At 53.3% G+C, this 17,862-nt stretch overlaps 6 protein-coding genes across 6 annotated transcripts; 3 read left to right on the top strand and 3 right to left on the bottom strand.

Moving 5' to 3' along the window:
• Positions 1-723: 723 nt before the first annotated feature.
• B0T23DRAFT_425375 (putative ribosomal protein 10, cytosolic) lies at positions 724-1,944 on the top strand (the record flags this gene model as incomplete). Its single annotated transcript, XM_062839911.1, has 5 exons — positions 724-737; positions 943-1,027; positions 1,096-1,121; positions 1,237-1,738; positions 1,801-1,944. 5 exons carry the CDS (start codon positions 724-726, stop codon positions 1,942-1,944), a joined length of 771 nt encoding a protein of 256 aa, XP_062697609.1.
• Positions 1,945-3,304: 1,360 nt separating this feature from the next.
• On the top strand, positions 3,305-5,107 carry B0T23DRAFT_435345 (ras family-domain-containing protein; the record flags this gene model as incomplete). The annotated part of the gene is made up of 6 exons (XM_062840529.1): positions 3,305-3,377; positions 3,591-3,665; positions 3,791-3,792; positions 3,861-3,914; positions 4,039-4,200; positions 4,378-5,107. 6 exons carry the CDS (start codon positions 3,305-3,307, stop codon positions 4,645-4,647), a joined length of 636 nt encoding a protein of 211 aa, XP_062697608.1. The 3' UTR covers positions 4,648-5,107.
• On the bottom strand, positions 4,910-6,743 carry B0T23DRAFT_30931 (Alpha/Beta hydrolase protein). The gene is made up of 4 exons (XM_062834513.1): positions 6,681-6,743; positions 6,139-6,600; positions 5,922-5,961; positions 4,910-5,858 (listed from the first exon to the last, which is right to left on the bottom strand). Exons 2-4 carry the CDS (start codon positions 6,468-6,470, stop codon positions 5,172-5,174), a joined length of 1,059 nt encoding a protein of 352 aa, XP_062697607.1. The 5' UTR covers positions 6,471-6,600; positions 6,681-6,743; the 3' UTR covers positions 4,910-5,171.
• A 567-nt stretch (positions 6,744-7,310) lies between these two features.
• B0T23DRAFT_371156 (uncharacterized protein) lies at positions 7,311-9,934 on the top strand. The gene is made up of 2 exons (XM_062836636.1): positions 7,311-8,554; positions 8,614-9,934. The coding sequence occupies exons 1-2, from the start codon at positions 7,782-7,784 to the stop codon at positions 9,887-9,889; spliced, it is 2,049 nt and encodes a 682-aa protein (XP_062697606.1). The 5' UTR covers positions 7,311-7,781; the 3' UTR covers positions 9,890-9,934.
• A 756-nt stretch (positions 9,935-10,690) lies between these two features.
• Positions 10,691-12,756, bottom strand: B0T23DRAFT_30925 (triose-phosphate transporter family-domain-containing protein). Its single transcript, XM_062834509.1, has 5 exons — positions 12,253-12,756; positions 12,120-12,187; positions 12,047-12,052; positions 11,361-11,986; positions 10,691-11,266 (listed from the first exon to the last, which is right to left on the bottom strand). Exons 1-5 carry the CDS (start codon positions 12,330-12,332, stop codon positions 10,784-10,786), a joined length of 1,263 nt encoding a protein of 420 aa, XP_062697605.1. The 5' UTR covers positions 12,333-12,756; the 3' UTR covers positions 10,691-10,783.
• A 2,177-nt stretch (positions 12,757-14,933) lies between these two features.
• On the bottom strand, positions 14,934-17,759 carry B0T23DRAFT_30848 (uncharacterized protein). Its single transcript, XM_062834471.1, has one exon. It carries the CDS (start codon positions 17,396-17,398, stop codon positions 15,131-15,133), a length of 2,268 nt encoding a protein of 755 aa, XP_062697604.1. The 5' UTR covers positions 17,399-17,759; the 3' UTR covers positions 14,934-15,130.
• Between the last annotated feature and the right edge of the window lie 103 nt (positions 17,760-17,862).

Here is a 17,862-nt window from a genome sequence, read left to right as displayed (position 1 = left end):
GCCAGAACATGGCTGAGCTCTGGTGAGTCTCGATGTAAGATGCGTGCAGTGATATCGCCAAAGTTCGTCGCCAGAGAATGCTTCATGCAGCAAATTGCAGCACAGTCGCCATGACAATGACAGGGCCATAGACCGTACGGTATTTGGGGGGGGGGGGGGGGGGGGGGGGGGAGATGACATGGCCGCATTGTACCAAACGTGGGAGCACAGGTGGTTCTGCTAAGGGTGCTTCTTTTATTTTTCTCTCTCTTTTTGGGGAGGTGGTGATGGTGATGGCGAATGGTGGTTGATGATTTGGTGATGGTGTTTGGTGAGAATGAAGGAACGAGTGGTTCAGAACCTTCAACTCGCCAAAACCTCCTCCAGTGAGAAGAAGGGTGCCTGCACTCTGCAGTCATGGAAGCAAAGTCCCCCCCGGGTCCAACCTCCCAGGCAACCAAGGGACCCAGCTGTGGACAAGAGTGGAGGAAGCGACTTGCCACGATAAGCGTTATCAGCTGGCGCCCCCCTGCTCGGCATTGAGCCCTAAGGTCCGAGGGGCCAATCAGGCTGTAGTCTTGGCAAGCCCCACCACCACAGTTTTTCCGGACTACGCCCACACAACGGGACAGACACAATTTCACCCTTCGAGGAGAGAAAACCAAACTCCGCGTCCCAGATTGCACGGTCTCCATCACCACCCCAAGCAGCACATTTTGTCCCTAGGCACAGGTGCTCGTCAAGATGGCTGTTGGCAAGTACGTTGTCACCCCGAAATATTGCCAAAATCGATGCCACGATGATGCGGGCGATGGATGGAATGAGCGGTCCGCGCAGGCGTCATGCGGTCGCGAGGCGATGACGAGCTCCGGTCGCAAATTACAGACAACATCGCCCGATCCGAATCGAGAAACAAACAGCACACAAGCAGCGCAGCGGCTAATCATTGGTGTTGGCGTGCAGGAACAAGAGATTGTCCAAGGGCAAGAAGGGTCTTAAGAAGAAGACCCAGGACCCCTTCGCCCGCAAGGACTGGTACGGCATCAAGGTGAGTTTCGACCGATCGCGATCTCAAGTCCCAAGGTGACAGCAAACTGACTGGTTCCCCGCCTCCAGGCCCCTGCGCCTTTCAACGTCAGAGAGTAAGCCATCCGCCCGCCCTACATATCGATATCTCTTTCAAATCCGCACGCAGCCCGACCCAGATATCAACAAACACACATCATGCGAGAACGGTATTCTAACTAGCTTGTTCAGTGTCGGCAAGACCCTGGTCAACCGCACCACCGGTCTCAAGAACGCCAACGATGCTCTGAAGGGCCGCATCTTCGAGGTCTCTCTCGCTGACCTCCAGAAGGATGAGGACCACTCCTTCCGCAAGGTCAAGCTCCGTGTCGATGAGATCCAGGGCAAGAACTGCCTGACCAACTTCCACGGTCTCGACTTCACCTCCGACAAGCTCCGCTCGCTTGTCCGCAAGTGGCAGACTCTCATTGAGGCCAACATCACCGTCAAGACCACCGACGACTACCTCCTCCGCCTCTTCGCCATTGCCTTCACCAAGCGCCGCCCTAACCAGGTTAAGAAGACCACCTATGCTGCCTCTTCTCAGATCCGCGCCATCCGCCGCAAGATGACCGAGATCATCCAGCGCGAGGCTTCCAGCTGCACCCTCACCCAGCTCACCTCCAAGCTCATCCCCGAGGTCATTGGCCGCGAGATTGAGAAGGCTACCCAGGGCATCTACCCCCTCCAGAACGTACGTTTGGTAACCAAGGACTCTGGACGACACCGCAGATTAGCTGACTTCAAGCGCTACAGGTTCACATCCGCAAGGTCAAGTTGCTCAAGCAGCCCAAGTTCGACCTCGGTGCTCTCATGTCTCTCCACGGCGAGTCTGGCTCCGACGAGGCTGGCCAGAAGGTCGAGCGTGAGTTCAAGGAGACCGTTCTCGAGTCCGTATAAAGGGTTGCCGGTACTGGGGAATGATCGCACTGGGCATGGGTTTCACTCGGGCAATACCTCTCTAGGGCTTTGGTCTTGCTTCTTCGTTGCATTGGCATGGTATTATGGTATTAGTCAAGGTAACGAATACCCTCCCGACAATGAGAAAACGGGAATCAAAAAACGATCACAAATGACCAAAAGTCGAGCGATGGTTGAAAATGTCGTTTTTAGAGAAGGGGTGACACTCAGCTCAGCGAATTCTACATGGTTTGGGAGACCTTGCCTGGATACGAAAGCACTCTAATCGTCGTTGACTTGGGCTTGTGGGGCGTTTTAGGGATCTGAATTTCAGCTACGAGGAATCGTTATGAGAAGCAGCCGGAGTCCCATATACCCATGATTTCCCTTGGTTGGCCATAAGAGAGGGATGCACAAGTCGTGGTTGACGGGTGTCCGAGCGAGTAGTCGTATCCAGCAGCAGCATCATGTAAGGCGGGTGGGCGGTTCAGGTCAGCCTCGCGCGTCCCTTGGTGCTTTGTAGTATCAGTGCGTCCAAAGCCAATCCCAGCATGCTCAATATTCACGGTGCGACTTTTTGACTATATGTGATCGTTGCCTCTTATTTGAATCGCACCACGGATAACGGCCCGAGTCTCTCCAATGCCTTGTGGTGTGCTATGTGTGGGCTGGGCCCGTCAAGAGAACCCTCCTGCCCTCTTAGGCTTTTGGTAAAGTCCAGGCTCTTGCATAAGGACGGGAACTGTCATATGAGGGTGCGTGTCGGTGCAAAGCGGCAGCTTCCACTTGTCAGCCAGGCCAGCCACCTACCTACGGGGCGATTACAAGTACGCACCTCTGCGCACTCTCAGTTTCGGGGGGGAGGGGGCCGCAACTCAAGATTTGCAAACGCAAGCCTAACAACAAATTTTTCGAACTCGCTGACGACAGAAGGGATTTCGACCTGGTAATTAAGACGTACCGCAGCATTGTAGCATTGCAGGGTTAAAGAGCATCGCGACTTTGTTTCATCTTTGTCTTCCCGCTTGGAGAACGGGACTTACACGTGCAATTATACCTCTCTTGGCTTGCGCCAGTTCTCAGCAACGACCCCTCCAATGGGAACCTGTGTCAACTGTCAACCGTCGACTTCCACTCCAACCTCGACATTCCTCGACATAGAAACTCCCCGCAATTGCCACCTGCTCTAACGACCTGCTCAGCAACATCACTTCATCACCTCCGAACCAAGTACAGGTCATTTCAACACCTACACTCAGGTCGTTATAGACAGGAGCAAGGATAGACAACGGACGACCAGTTTACTCACACCTCTCCTCTTTTCGATCCCTGTGACCCCGTGGGCTCCCCGTCCAGCCAGATGGCTTCGGATGACGCCCTACCTACGCTCAAGATCCTATTGATCGGGCCATCAGGTGCTGGAAAGTCGGCATGTAAGTCTTTTGGGTCTCTCATCTGTCCCGGGACCGTCTAACCTCACTTGGTGGGCATGGCAAGGAGTTTGATGAAGTGCTTCCTTCACATCCGATGGAAGAGGTGCAAACGACACAGTCATCATGCTCTTAAGCTACAAAGAGCTCGTGCAACATGGCTTATACACACCCGAATATCAAACTTTTGCATGCTGGTCTCTGACAATTCCCCAGTACTCATGCGATATTGTGATGATGAATTCGATCCTGACACGGCCGCTGCGACGATTGGTATCGACTTCAAGGCGAGTTACTGTTCTTCTATTACATCCTTGCCACTCGCTCACATTTGCCCTCACCTGTCCACATATTTTTGCACATGTTGAGGGGTCATTCATAGATTTTGGGGTCTCACACCCTCATTCGAACTGAAGTAGTATCCTCAACGCTTGGTCGTTGGGGAACGTATCCTGCAATAGTATACTGACACAGTTATTGTTCCAGATCAAAAGACTTGCGGTCCGCGGCAAGCCATATCGGTTAACTCTGTTTGATACGGTGAGCAACAACACTCCTTCCTTAGAACTTCATGTTCACACGAGCCCAATCTGAAAGCATCATGTGTACGCTCTCAATGAGCTTGCTACTAACAAGTGAGTCACTGTTGATTCGACAATGACAGGCCGGACAAGAAAGATTCCGAACCCTCTCAACCAGCTTCTACCGTGGTGCCCATGGCGTTATTCTTGTCTACGACATCTCCAACAGAGCAAGTTTTATATCCATGGAACGATGGTTTGACGAAGCCAAAGCCAATACCGTAGAGGACGTTGCTCTGTACCTGGTAAGATTCCTTTCCTTTTTTTTTTTTTTTTTTTTCCTGTTTATTTTTTTTTAATTTCATTTTCTTTTTGGTCCCCTTCTTTTTTTGGCTTTTTTATCCCACATCATGAACGCAACCGTCACATCAGTTCCCGTGATGAAGGAGTCACAAAATATCACTAACATAGTACACATTGAGGTTGGAGCAAAACTTGACAAAGCAGCTCGCAGCCGGGAGGTCACATCCGAGGAAGGCCTAGCACTAGCGGAACAACACGGCGCCAGCTTTTGCGAGGCAAGTTCCAAGACCAGTGAGAACGTCCGCCGCCCCTTTGTGGAAATCGTAAACCAGATCGTGCAGACGCCAGGTCTGCTCACCAACGCCACGGCAAAACGGCGATCCGGGACGGTTGTAGTTGACAGCACCACCAACAACGGCTACTTCTCCCTTCCGACTTGTTCGTGCTAGCGGAACGCATTTTCATGTCTTCTGGCAGCCAACCCACAGCCTGGCTCGTCGGTGGCCGGAGTTGCTGCTCTGCTTAAACACACAGCACACAAGAAACGAGTTCTGATACCCCCAGACTACATGTTTATGATTGGCCACAAACGCATATTTTTGTTAGAGATTTCCTTGATTCGCAAGCTTAAGAGAATGTTAGTTGCTTGTTCTTTCTATCGTCTAAGGTCTATGTCTCATGATGATATGTTTTCCTCAACCTTGTCAGGCATTTTGAAAGCACTGGCTGGTAAACCGGTACTTGTGAACCAGAAGGAGACCAAGAAGCAATGCTTTACCGTCGTCAACCGCCACTCGAGAACAAATGGATGCTCGGGTCATGTCCTGTGTGGGGATAATCCATAGCCTCCACGAATACCTCTAATACAACACTCTCACCTCCGTGTCAACAACAGGAGAGTTTTTGTTTACTCCTTGGGCTCGAGGAACTTTAGAACAGCTGTCCCACAAATGGATCATTAGCATCACCAACATCACACCCAAATCATAGTCCAGCCCAGAAGAAGAGAAAACTCACCCTGCCTAAAAGCCTCTGGATTCTCCGAAATAACCCAATGCCCGCCCTCAACATCCACCAGCTCAAACAGCGGGAAAAACTGCCCAATTAGCGGGATCACCTCATCCGGCACGTAATGGCTCTTTGTGCCCCTGACAAACAGCGCGGGTTTACCGAACCTGACCCTATGCGGATCCTTGAAGGGAAAATCACCCATGTGATCCAAACTCTTGCCAATAATCCCCAACGGATTCCTGAACTGCAGCGTCGGGCTCGGCTTTCCACCGGGATCGACACGGGGCCGGTGCAAGTTGCCCAGAAGGAACTGGCGTACGACTAGATCTTTTTCGTAGGGCTCGAGGATCTTGTCGGCTGCGCTGAGGGAGGAGACGCCGGCTTCTTCAATCTTTTTCAGGCCTTGGATGTACCGCGCAAAGGACGATTGCAAGCGGGCGTCTACCGGCGCGTTGTCAACGGAAATGATATTTTGCACGAGGTCCGGATGCGTGAGGGCAACGGTCATGGCGGCTTTGGCGCCCATGGAGTGTCCGATGAGGGTGGAGTCTTTGAGACCGTGGGAACGGATAAAGGCGGCTACGTCCTCGGACATGGCGGTGTAATCATGGCGGGGGTCGTGGGGGGATTCGCCGTGGTTGCGGAGGTCCTGGTATGAGGTTAGAGTTTTGATTTCTTTCCAAGATTAACATGTATTGCAGATTTCCCTTACAATGGCGAAGATATGACGACCTAGGTCACGGGCTAGTTGTCTTTATGATTATGAAAAATAAAAATAAAAAGTTAGTCATCCAGCCTCATCCGACCGACGTCGCTGATGAGATTCAAGTCAAAAAATCGAATATGATTAAGCAAATCTCACCTGCCAAACATCGAGGGTAAAAAAGAAAGACCGAACGCTCATGAACCGGTGCATAAGGGCTACTCACTTACTGATACTCCTATTGTTTTTCTTCGAGCCAAAAAGTCCATGGATGAAAATGATGGGCTGAGTCTCCTTATTCGGCACCGTAGGGTTCTCCGGTGAATGAAGATCATAGACGAGCGGGACTGTAGAAACAACCGGAGGGACGGTGTTGGTTGTTGTTGACGAAGGAGTAGCGGCAGAAGCGGAAGAGAAGAGTCTTCGGGCCATGACGGTGGCTCGGGCGCCAGCGGCGGCTGAGATGATTGGGATGGTGGTTGAGCAGCATCCTCCTCTGACTCCAACTGCTGAGGCGCCGGCCTGGGCGGCCGCGCGGGCGAAGGCTATTTTCATCATTTCCTGCTTGCGCTGCTTTTCAGGTGGTTCGAAAATCGATATTGATGTGATCCGAGCCAGAGAAGGTGTGATTTTGTCTTTTCAAGATCACCGACTACCACGGATCGGTTAATGCACAATCTCACGCCTTCTGGAAGCATGGAAGTCGTCGTTAGTCATTGATAGCCAGATAAAGATCCACTGAGTGATAAGGGCGATTAGCGCACATACCAAGTACGTCATTCAGTGTACGAGTGGGTACGCCCAAACACCGAGCTCGTTCCCGCCGTTCGGGGTTTAGACCCGGAGAGGTCGGAAGGGAGCACCCCGGCCTGTTCGGTGCGTAACGGTTCTCTCACTCTCGGGCGGTCCCACCAAACCACTCTTCAGCCCACCCAACTTGGTCACCACCATCGTCGGCTGCAACAACGACAGCCTCAACTCATGCCTTTCGGCCGCTAACTTCCCCAAGTTCTGCTTGAACACATATGCACTCTGAATTCACCGCCCTCGGCCCATCCCGCCGGTTGCTTGCTCTCCCTACACCTGGGTTGGTCGGACTGCGCGGAAGAAGGGAAAGTTTTGGGGAGGCAGAGAAGGAAGCTAGCTGTGTTGTCTCGAGCAGTCGTTCAACTGTGGAATTGTTTGAGATCGGGGTTCTTGGCAGTGGCTGGCTGCAATTCAATGTGGTTTTGCATGATATCTGATCCCATTCCCATTTCCTGTTCAGGGGACCGTGGGAACATTTGGTGATGGTTTATTCTGCGGAAAAGGCGGCTTGAACTTGTTTGGCGAGCATATTGGCACTAGTTTGAACCTAGGTACTGATGATATTAACATGACAGAGCATCGTGGTGAAGAGACGAAGAATGCCAAGTCACCCGAGTCTTGTGGAAGCTCGCACCCCCCCCCACCGGCGCTGTATGTACATATTTGGCAGCTTGGGCCACTCGGTCCCGCGGCACACCCCAGACCCCACACAGGATCCCAAAAAAATCCTGGTCCCGTCCACAGGTGGGAGCCCCGCAATTGAGCCTCTTGACAGCGAAGCACAGCGCGACGCGGAGGCCAGAGAACAATCGTGACAGGGGGTGCTTCAACAACTTGAACCCTAGAACACCCAAGCTGCGGGGCCCAACAACCACCGCGACACCATCCTCGGCCGACACTCAGCTGCGAAACCTCAACGTCACCGACAGGCTCCCTTCGACTGCACTTCAGTTCCCTTCGACCAGAAACCGGGTACTTACTACCAGTATCAACACCGACTGGCACATGATCAGCATTAGCCTATAACATCCACGCTCAACTCCCCCAGGAGCGGCCACCACCATGTCAGACTCCGCCATCGCCGCCCTCAATTCCCTCCTTCGTGGGACGAGCATCGACGACCATGAGGAAGCTCTGAAGCTCGCCAATTCCGCCATCAAAGCCGCCAAGGGCAACCCGGCCGACCTGACCACCGCCCAGCACACCCGCGTTGTTGCGCTCGTCAAACTCGATCGCTTCGACGATGCTCTCCGTGCCATTGCCGAAGGAGGCGCCGCCCTCGACAAGACCTGCGTCATGGAGAAGGCGTACGCGCTCTACAAGACCGGCGAGCTTGAGGCTGCCGAGCAGTTGCTGGAGACCACCGGAATCAATACCCGCGGTATGAAGCACCTTGCCGCCCAGGTCGCCTACCGTGCCGAGAAGTTCGACAAGGCTGCCGAGCTGTATCAGGAAATGGCCGAGAACGTAGAGGATGCCATGTACGGCGAGGAGAACGACTTGCGCATCAATATTCTGGCGACTTACTCGCAACTAGAGATGCAGGGCAAGGGCTGGGCCGTGTCGGAGGAACACAAGAAGCTCAGTAGGGATGAGCTCGAGGTCTTTGAGACGGCATACAACGCTGCTTGCGGCAGCATAGCCCAGGGCGACTTCGCCAAGGCTGCTTTTCTGTTCAAGCGTGCCAGGGATCTGTGCGAAGCTTCAGAAGATTTGAGCGAGGAGGACAAGAAGGCAGAACTGGCGCCCATCATCGTACAGCAAGCCTACGTTGCTACGAAGCTTGGTAACTTGGAAGAGGCTGCGAGGTTTCATGAGGAAGTTGTACTCTCTGAGTAAGTTCTACCTGGGAGCTCTGGCAGCGTGAACATCACTCTGACTTTGAATCTTCTAGTATCTCGGACGCATCAACCAAAGCCATTGCCCAAAGCAATGCGCTGATCCTCAAGTCCGAGAGCAACCCATACATGGCTCAACGGCTCGCCGACACCCTCCCAGTAGTAACCGGGAACGACCGTTTGTTCGAGGAGCAGGCTACCATTTTCCGCCGCAACAAGTACATCATTGAGCTCCAAGCGCAAAAGTTCGCTGGCGTCAAGAGCAAGACCGCCAAGATCTTGTCCAAGGAGGCCGAACCCACCATTTCGTCCAGCAAGTGCGACCTAGGCGCCCTCAACGCCGCAGCTGCTTCCGAGCTTCAAACTGGCAAGACAGCTCTCCGCCGCATCCTCCCTCTGCTCGAGACCAGGCCCACCGACGTCGGCCTCCTCCTGACCGTCATCCAACTCTACATTCAACTCCAAAACCCCGCTCAGGCGCTCAACCTCCTCGAAGCCTTCTTCAAGCGCCTCGAGGCCGCCACAGCATCCGAAAACAACGCCGATGTGCGCTTCGCCCCCGGCCTCGTCGCCCTCGCCGTTGCACTCTACCGTCAACAAGGCCGTCACTCCGCCGTCCGGTCCGAACTCGCCAAGGCCGCCTCGCATTGGCAATCCAAGCAAAAAGCCGCCAGCAGCGGCGACTCTCTCCTGCGCGAAGCCGGCATCGAGCTGCTCCGCTCCACGCACCCCTCCGACTTGAGCACTGCCGGTGAGGCCTTCACGCACCTGGTAGCCGCCCAGCCCGACGACCGTACCGCTACAGCGGGTCTAATCGCCAGCTTCGCCACCAGCGACTTCGCCAAGGTGCAGCCCTACCTCGGCGCTCTCTCGCCCGTCGAGAAGCTCACAGCCGGCGTGGACGTTTCCGCCCTTCTTGACGCCGGAGTCGCCGCTCTCCCCGTCGTTAGCCACCAACAACAACAAGGCAAGAAGCGCGCCCGCGAGGACGACGGCGAGACTACTGGCGAACAGCAAAAACAACAACAGCAAGCCGCGAAAAAGCAGCGCAGGAAGAGGAAACTGCCCAAGAACTATGACCCCGCCAAACAGCCCGACCCGGAGCGGTGGCTGCCGTTGCGCGACCGCAGCAGCTACCGGCCCAAGGGCCGGAAGGGCAAAAAGCGGGCGCAGGAGGCGACGCAGGGCGGCTATGTTAAGGGTGATGAGGAGACGCTGGAGCTCGCCGGCGGTGCTGGGTCCTTGAAAGTGGAGAAGGCGAACCCGGCTGGTAGCGGTGGTGGAGGTGGCGGAGGGGGTGGTGTGAAGAAGAAGAAGAAGGGGAAGAAATGAAAGGATTGTGGTGTCTAGGTGTATAAGGGGGATATGAAAAGGGGGCGTATTGAAATTTGATGTTTAGATTAAGACACATACAAGAAGAGTGTATAATACAGACTAAGATTTGATGATTGATGGGTTCGAATCTTGTGTATTCGGCATTCGGTGCTTCGACGTTCCCATCGAGACACGGAGTCCCATCTAGACATTATGTTTGCACGTCCTAACGTTGTTCGAGATGTCAGAAGACGTTTGAGTCAAATCTCGTAGGACGCCATTTCTCTTGCGATTCTCATATATTTCTTCAGCAAAACAAATTCAAAGCCAACGATTAACCATGCCACAGCGTTTGCTGAAAAGCTGTTATATTTCCCCATTTCTTCACATCATTGTGACTACCACCACCACTACTACTACTACGATTGTACTCTTGTTGTGGAACCCATCACTTATCCAGTACTAGCACAACAGGCATATATTAGCATCTAGTTGGTTTATCGGTTCGATTGATCAATGACGTTGTTCGCTCGCTCGCTCGTTTCGTGTCATTGTTGTTCTGGCGTTATATTTTCTTCCGCGAACCCGGGTTGGAAATCGCCCAGTTCCTTGCTTCTATTTTCTGTTGTTGATGTTGTATCATTATACCCAAACCCGCCAGCCCTGTGTTTCCAAATATTCCTTCCATTAGACACCCAATTTTTCCGTAGTCCCGACCATGTATAATATCCGTCTCTTCGTTGAAGAACCAGTACGGAGGCCATGGACAGATTGCCCAAGTCGTCGCAGTCTGTCCTCTTTTCGTTTCGTTTCTTCGAGAAACCCGGTCGTTTCGCTGCCCGATACTTTCTTTCGTCCTTTGTTAAGCTCCCCATTCAATTTCCATCACCGCCCAATTCTCTTCCCACTAATTCACGAAGCCACCTGAACTGGTTTAACACTGCTCGCGTCCCCACCACCACCACCACCAAGCGGCCTGGGTACACCCACCGCACCCCCGCCACCACTTGGGTCAGCGCCACTGTAGATATACCCAGCCGCCAAAATGACGACAACCATGACGCCCAGCCCCATCAACAGGGCTCGCCGGACCGCCGACGGCAAGCCACCTCCTTGTTGTTGACCATTTCCTTCGTCCGAGGACGAGGAAGAGACAGATGAGTAGGCCGGCGAGTTTTCCCACACGCCCCGTAGGAAGGTCCACAACTGGGTAGCGATTTCGACAATCTGGTCGCGGCCGAGGGAGTAGTAGACGAGCCCGGCGAGGGCGATGGCGTAGCCGAGGAACTGCAGGGGGGTGATGGAGGTCTGCCAGATCATGACGGAGGCGACAACGAGAAGGATGTTTTTGAGGATACCGGTGAGGGTCATTACAAGGCCGGAGGTTCTGCCAATCTATTTTTGGGTGTCAAAGTGTTAGCGGACAACAGAGGGGATAGACGACATCGAGTACAGGGAAGGAGAATCCAGAAAAAAAAATAATACGTACAAGACAGACACTGCTGATGTTCAACATGAACGCCACTACGGCGTTTAGGAGAAGACACCAAAGACCCGTGTTGTACAAATCAGCAATGTTGAAAGAGCGGAACTCTGTAAACAACGCAACGACAAAGTTCATCGATGCGCAGACGGGAGCAAAGTAGTACAGACTGACGAGCGGGTCCATCTTCTGACCATCGCCCTTGAGCAAAACCTGAATCATGATGAGCCGCATGGCCTCGAACACGATCCCGCCGAGCTGGAAGAGGAAACCGGTGAGCGAGAAAGCGATCTCGCCGAAGCTGGCAAGCCCAACGCCAAAGACGATGAACAAAACGTTAATCAGCCGTGACTGCGACGGCTGCTCAACGCCCCAGACCCAGGCGGTCAGCAGGACGGCCACGGGCGCGGCGGCCTTGAGCATCTGGATGAAGGCGACGCTGAGGTAGAGGTAGACCATGTTGCTGCAGACGAGACTTCCGCTGAAGAGGAAGCCGATGGGAACGATGGCGCGCAGGTAAAGACGGCCCGTCATCTTGACACTCTTGCGGCCATCGAGGAGGGTGGTTGTCCTGGCAAGGATTTGGGTGGCGATGGTCGCGAAGATGAGATGCCAACATGTTAGGATAGTGGCTGTGAGGTTTCATGGTCAGTTGGCTCCGGTTAATGAAAGCGGTGACGGATTTACCATACGATAACCTATTATAAGAGTCAGTATGGTTCCTATAGGACGTGTACATGTGTGCAAGGGCATGTGTGCACTCACTAAACCTGTCTGGAGCAAGCAACCATTTGTTGAAGAGAATGGTGATATTAGAAAAGAATATCCAACTCCTGTCAAAGGTCGAGTGGTCAATAGCGAGTCCCATGTGTGAAGGCGTGGAAGGCAAAATCCTTACGCGATATAAAAGACTGGATGAATCGACCGCGTAACCGGCTGGGCCTTCTCAGCCTGGGTTTCGACATCATCGGCGGCCATGATAATTGACGACTGGGTTGTTGGTGAACGAAAGGTAGATGAATTATTAACGAGGGTGAGGCAAGGTCAGTGATGGCCACGTCGAAAGATCAGTATGTCGACAGAGCGAGTAATGTGATGTATATCGTGTATCTGATCGTGAACCCCGGACGCAACCCAAACCAAAATAGCTTGTTGCGAACTGCCAAAGTCGTGGCGATATCCCGAAGATCCAAGAGATCAAAGCCAACAAAACCCAATTTCCGATTGATCGGTTGTGCTGCCGATGTCGAGTGGACAAGAGGTATTGAACAAGGTGAGCCGCACACTGACTGAAGCGCGCGCAACACCCCCTTGGTCAAAGAATGATCCCAAGAGAAAGAGAGGACTGGCTGAGGATGGTGAGCTGATCAACCTGCAGAGAGAAGAAGGGACAAGATGGAGAAAAAGAACGGGAAGACGTCGAACAGGATCGGGAAGACCCGACTGGAGAGGGGAAGCAGCCGAGCTGAAGGGTCTTCCTGCTAGAAGGCTAAGATAGCCGTTGCTGTGCCGTTCACGGTGCCGTGCCGCAGGGTTGGAAACAAAGCCGAGGTGACTGTAAACGAGTGGCACTGGAATTGTTTGGCTCTGTATGTTTCTAGTTCTCAGACACGCTCCAAAATGAGACGGGAACGGGGAATGGAGGAGAGGCCAGAAGACCAGCTGAATGGGTGAGCGCTTGGCTGTGCCGTGGTCCGCAAAGGAGTGGGCTCCAGCTCGCTGTTTGACGCAGGGTCTCACTTTCACGATGCAGTCCACACCCCACAAAGTCCACACACAGTCCCAAAACGGTTTGTTCCTGGGGCCTTTTCTTATTTTTTTTTTTTTTTACTTTTTCTTTCTTTTTCCCTTCCACTTGTTCCTCCCCTGCGCCCTGCCAATATCTGGCCTTGCCGAGGCCAAGCTACTGGCGCAGAGTAAGCAGATCGGGACTCTGACCCGTCGTCCAATTGGAGAGAGGCTTGGGAGTGTGTGCGGTTGATTGATTGCCAGGAGCCTGGCGAGAAGTAGAGAGGTACTTTTTGTCTCAAGATGAGACTGGTTGGTTGTCTTCTTCTGCCGAAAGCGTTGTTGTTGATGATGATGATGCCGGTTTCGTTTGCTTGATTTGAGAACGTTACGGCTATTGCCGACTCCAGATATAGATGATGGGGAGCGAACAGATACGCGGATGGTGGTGGGAGTATGACTGGAGACTAGAATTGAGACGGGATGAACGGATGTGTGAATGATTGATGGATTTGTCAAGAGCTGGGGGGCCGGGGGAAGTGAAGCAGCAACTGCTGAGCTGCTGTCAAACACTGCCTGACAGTGACAGTGGGGATGGGCCGTAACAGCAACCTCAACTCCATACAATCAAACATGTGGGGGACGGTGGCAGTATTCAAGAATAAGCACTGGCTCAACAGGCAGCAGCAGCAGCAGCCTCAGCGCAAGGGGCAGAACCAACTGGATGGGATCCTGGCAGGGCACCTACCTAGGCTGGCAAGGGAGGTCCAGGCTCCGTTCCGAACCAAGCTTTACGAGGTGTTCCGTTTTAGACTACATATGTACGAAGTCGCCAAGACAGCAGATCATTGGCCGGGCCCAGGCATCCCTGACCCTGGTCAACACACACATCTCGAACCCAGCAACACCTCCCGTGCCTGATCTGTCGAATGGCTGTGAATTGTGAATCTGTAAAGGTAAACCAAATCCAAACCTCTTTTGGTGTAACGGAGTGCAACGCCCCAGTAGATTAATCTTGTGTGCCCGTAACGGGCAGCCAGTGGGTGGTGGCGGGGCGACGATGCTTCCGTCGAGTCCCGAATGTGCCTTAAGAGGTAGGCCCGAGCAGTGGCTGGTGAGGTTCATAAACGAGGGTTCCATAGGAATATCATATCAATGATGACATTCAACGGGACCTCCTGCCGAGAAACAACTTGACGGTGTCAGGTTGAAGTGCTGCAAGGTCACAGCCCTACAGGCCAACAAGCAGCCAAGAAGACCAGAATCAGTGGGCGTGGTGGGGCAGTGGATGATCCCGGCCATGTTCTTGTCCCATTACTTTTGTCACCACAGTTCTCGCGCGTTCCTTTGGTAGGTAGTGTACTGGCCATTTCTAAACAACAAATGTTATGGCCAAGCCGTGAGGTTCTCCTTCCCGTCGCCTATCATTACACTAGAATATCAATGTCTGAAAGTTGATCGTAGTTAAACTCCGACTTGAAAGGCCCATCACATGCACGCTTTTGTTGCGCCGATCTGGTGCCTGAACATTTTGACGTGCATGGAGGCCGCCCACAACGACTCCTATTCGCCCCTGGCTTGTGGACCCGGTCTATTGACACTCCACCGGTTTACACAATATCGATGTACATACTCGAGCATCGCTCGCAGCTAGGAGCTGGATTATGAAATGAACCACAGACATCAAATCAGCGCCGACTTCATGACCAAAACAGTTATATCAAATCGCTGTTCGTACTACTGTCGTAACTCCTGCTCTACCCTACTTCTACTCACACTGAGACTCCTCCCCAAAAAGCAAAACCTGTGCCTGGAGAGCATTACATGAACCCTTGACGTGACGCTTGGGCATTCGGCATCCGTCCATTTCCATCCTGAACGCCGTCTCGCTATGCAGAAAAAACACGCCCCGGGCCCTGACGCCTTTTATGAAGATACTTCGGACAAGTCTTCCTCACGGTGCCATACCCCCGCTTATAACGCCACCGGCTCAAAGGACTCGAGGACAAATAAATCGGAGCCGAGTTTGTGTACAGGTAGGCCAAGTCCTAATCAACCTGCTCCATGCTCCCCGATGCCGCAACCGAGTCCGCATGCTGGACCTGGACCTTTATGTCCGGCGATTGACCCGTCACCGTCCCGGTCGGCGTTGTCATATCCTTCCCAGCCTCCGGAGCCTCGGCCTTGATCATCTCCACATCCTCCAGTTTCTCTGACCCGACCAGCGTGACCGATTCTGACTGGTCATCGACATGGTTGCCGGGTTTGGCTTGAGGAGATAGGGTCCTTGTTACTTCCCGTTCTGGTATCCGTACCATTTCCGGTTCGACACACTCATAGAACAACATAAAGACGTCCCCTCTTTCAAGCACATTCTCCTCATCTACCTTGAAGACGTCGGTGTCGCTAAGTCGCCACCATTGCGAGGTGGCTTCCTCTTCGTCCTCGCGCATGAGCGTCTTCTCGTCATCTTCCGAGGTAGGAGTTGGGGCGTCTTCTTCGTCCGTGCTATTTGGCTCGCTTATCGACTTCTGGTCCTGGGCCTGGATCTTCGGAGCCGCCACCTCATCATCGGCAACAAGCTGTGGCGGCGGTGTCTCAGGCTGGTTTTCCTTCTCAGGAGGGCTGATATAATGCTTCCTGTAGCAAACATAGTGGCCACTATCGTGCCGTCCCTGGTGCGTGACAACGGCGCGTAATTCATAGAGTGGCCCGCTTAGGGCGGATGGGCGTTGGGAGCCCGCCACCATGGAGGCCGTCGGCTCAACATTCCATTTCTCCTCATCTTCAGCCGTTTGCTCGCCATTACTGGTCGAGCTCGGAAGGACACCGCTTGAACCTTCCAGATCAGCCCGCTTCTTCGCGCTTCCGAGGCACCAAGGTCCTAGATCAAGTATGCTGGGAAACCTGACAGCGGAACTGTCCTTGTACATGTAGCCTGTCCTCTCGTCAAAGACGGACCGGTTGATGTGAATAACCAAGCTCTTGGGTGGCCGCGAAATTGCCGTCTGCTTTGTCTTGGTCGACTCAACTCGCTGTTTAGCCGGAACCTTGCACTTCTCAGCTAGCGTCTTGTCGTCAAGCATATCTTCTTCAAGCGCCTCTTCTACCGCGGCTAACCTCTCGCGAAACTCCGAAACTCTGGCCTCGTCGGTTGCGACCATCCCTATCAGACCCTTGATCTTCTGTTGCATCTTGAGCAGTGAGCACCTGGGACAGTGAACGCCTTCGATAAACTCAACCCGGGCATTGTAGTCCAGCCTCTCGTAAAGGTCATAGCCAAGTTGTCCAGAGCCAAGGTTGAGAGTCAAACAATTGAAGGGGATCATTGTCAGCCCTTCAAAGTGATTGCACTTAACACAAACTACCCTCTGGGCAATGAGCCCCTCGAGTGGATTCCTAGACAGCTGAATGTCGGGAACAGATGAACTTTGACTGGAGCTATGGTAGCCGCTATCATCACTGTGGTGGCTGCTTACGCCGTCGTCCTGCGGTAGGTCGCCGTCATATGCCAAGGACTTCTTGTAGGTTGCTGTAGCCTTGGCCACCTCCCTGTCGATTTGGTCCAGCAGCTTTGAAAAGTACTCTTGTGCGTCTTGCTGTTGCCACGTGCTCATGTTCTTGAGTACATTGGGTGGCCATACAGATCGCCCATAGTTGGCTTTGTCGTTGAGTGTTGCGATGAGCCCAGCCATTGCTTGCGTGGTCGGCATCGTCGACTTGGCGTTGCTACCCAGCTGAGATACCCGGGCCAGGTACTCGGGCAAGCCCTGGAGCGAAGCAAGGCCCTGGAGAATGCTGTTCTGGTAGCATGAGTTGTCGTTGTTCCCTAATCCTGCCGGACGATCTGAAGTGCTGTTTTTGAAGTTCCAGCCAACGCTGGACAAGGTGCTGAGGCCCTTGAGCCCAGCCGAAGTCACGGATTCCATGACGCCTCCTGGCTTGTCCAGACCCAATATCCTTCCCAGAGCTTGACTTTTGGCTTCATGCGAGTTGTCTATTTCTGCGGGCGTCATAGGCCTGGGGAACAGTGGCGGGTTGAGGAAGCCGTCGACTTTGAAGAGTAGAGTGGCCGGAATGATATCGACCACGCGGGCCCAGATAATGTTCTTTAAGCGTGTACAGGTGTTCCGATCGCTGAATAATAGTTGATAAAGGGCGGATAATAAGAGGAGGATGACGGAGACGATAATAGTCGGGCTGGTCACGTAGTCCCGGAGTTGGCGATCAGCTGGGTAGGCGTGGTAATAGTTCTGGGGATGGCTGGGGGCCCGGTGTGGGTGGTGGCTTTGTATGCGTCTGGTATCTGAATTCATAGCTACTTGGGAAAGAGATAGTGGGGGAAGACCTCGGGGGACTCCTGTCGTCGATGCGATTGAAGCTAAAGCTGCTGAGAAGGAGAAGGCGGAATGGTCGCGTGGAAAGCTCCGATGTCTTGGTGCCTCAGTCGGCCGCTTCAAAGACTTGACAAACGGTAGTGCTGACGACGAAATCGGGTGCAAGTCGCTTCCATGACGTTTCCAGAAACGGGCTGTTTGAGTAGTTGGAAAATGGGTGCGTCAAGGATAGTAACGTCTCTTTTGAATTGAGTGTTGTCGAGGACGGGATCGGAGGTGGGTGAGTGCTTGGGGAGTCGGCAGCTACAGTACTGTTGCGTTTCGACAGCTGGAAATTTGGGGGAGCAAGTGGACGGGAAAGAATTGACGGACACCTTTTGCTTGTGACTTTCGCTAAGAGGTACCGCTAGCCCAGGTGAGGTGACGCTATCCTCTTTCGAGCC

Source organism: Neurospora hispaniola, assembly GCF_033458365.1.
Source record: "Neurospora hispaniola strain FGSC 10403 chromosome Unknown B0T23scaffold_1, whole genome shotgun sequence".
Classification (NCBI taxonomy): Eukaryota; Fungi; Ascomycota; class Sordariomycetes; order Sordariales; family Sordariaceae; genus Neurospora; species Neurospora hispaniola.
The sequence above is the reverse complement of the archived record's forward strand: the minus strand, read 5'-3'. Positions and strand labels throughout refer to the sequence as shown.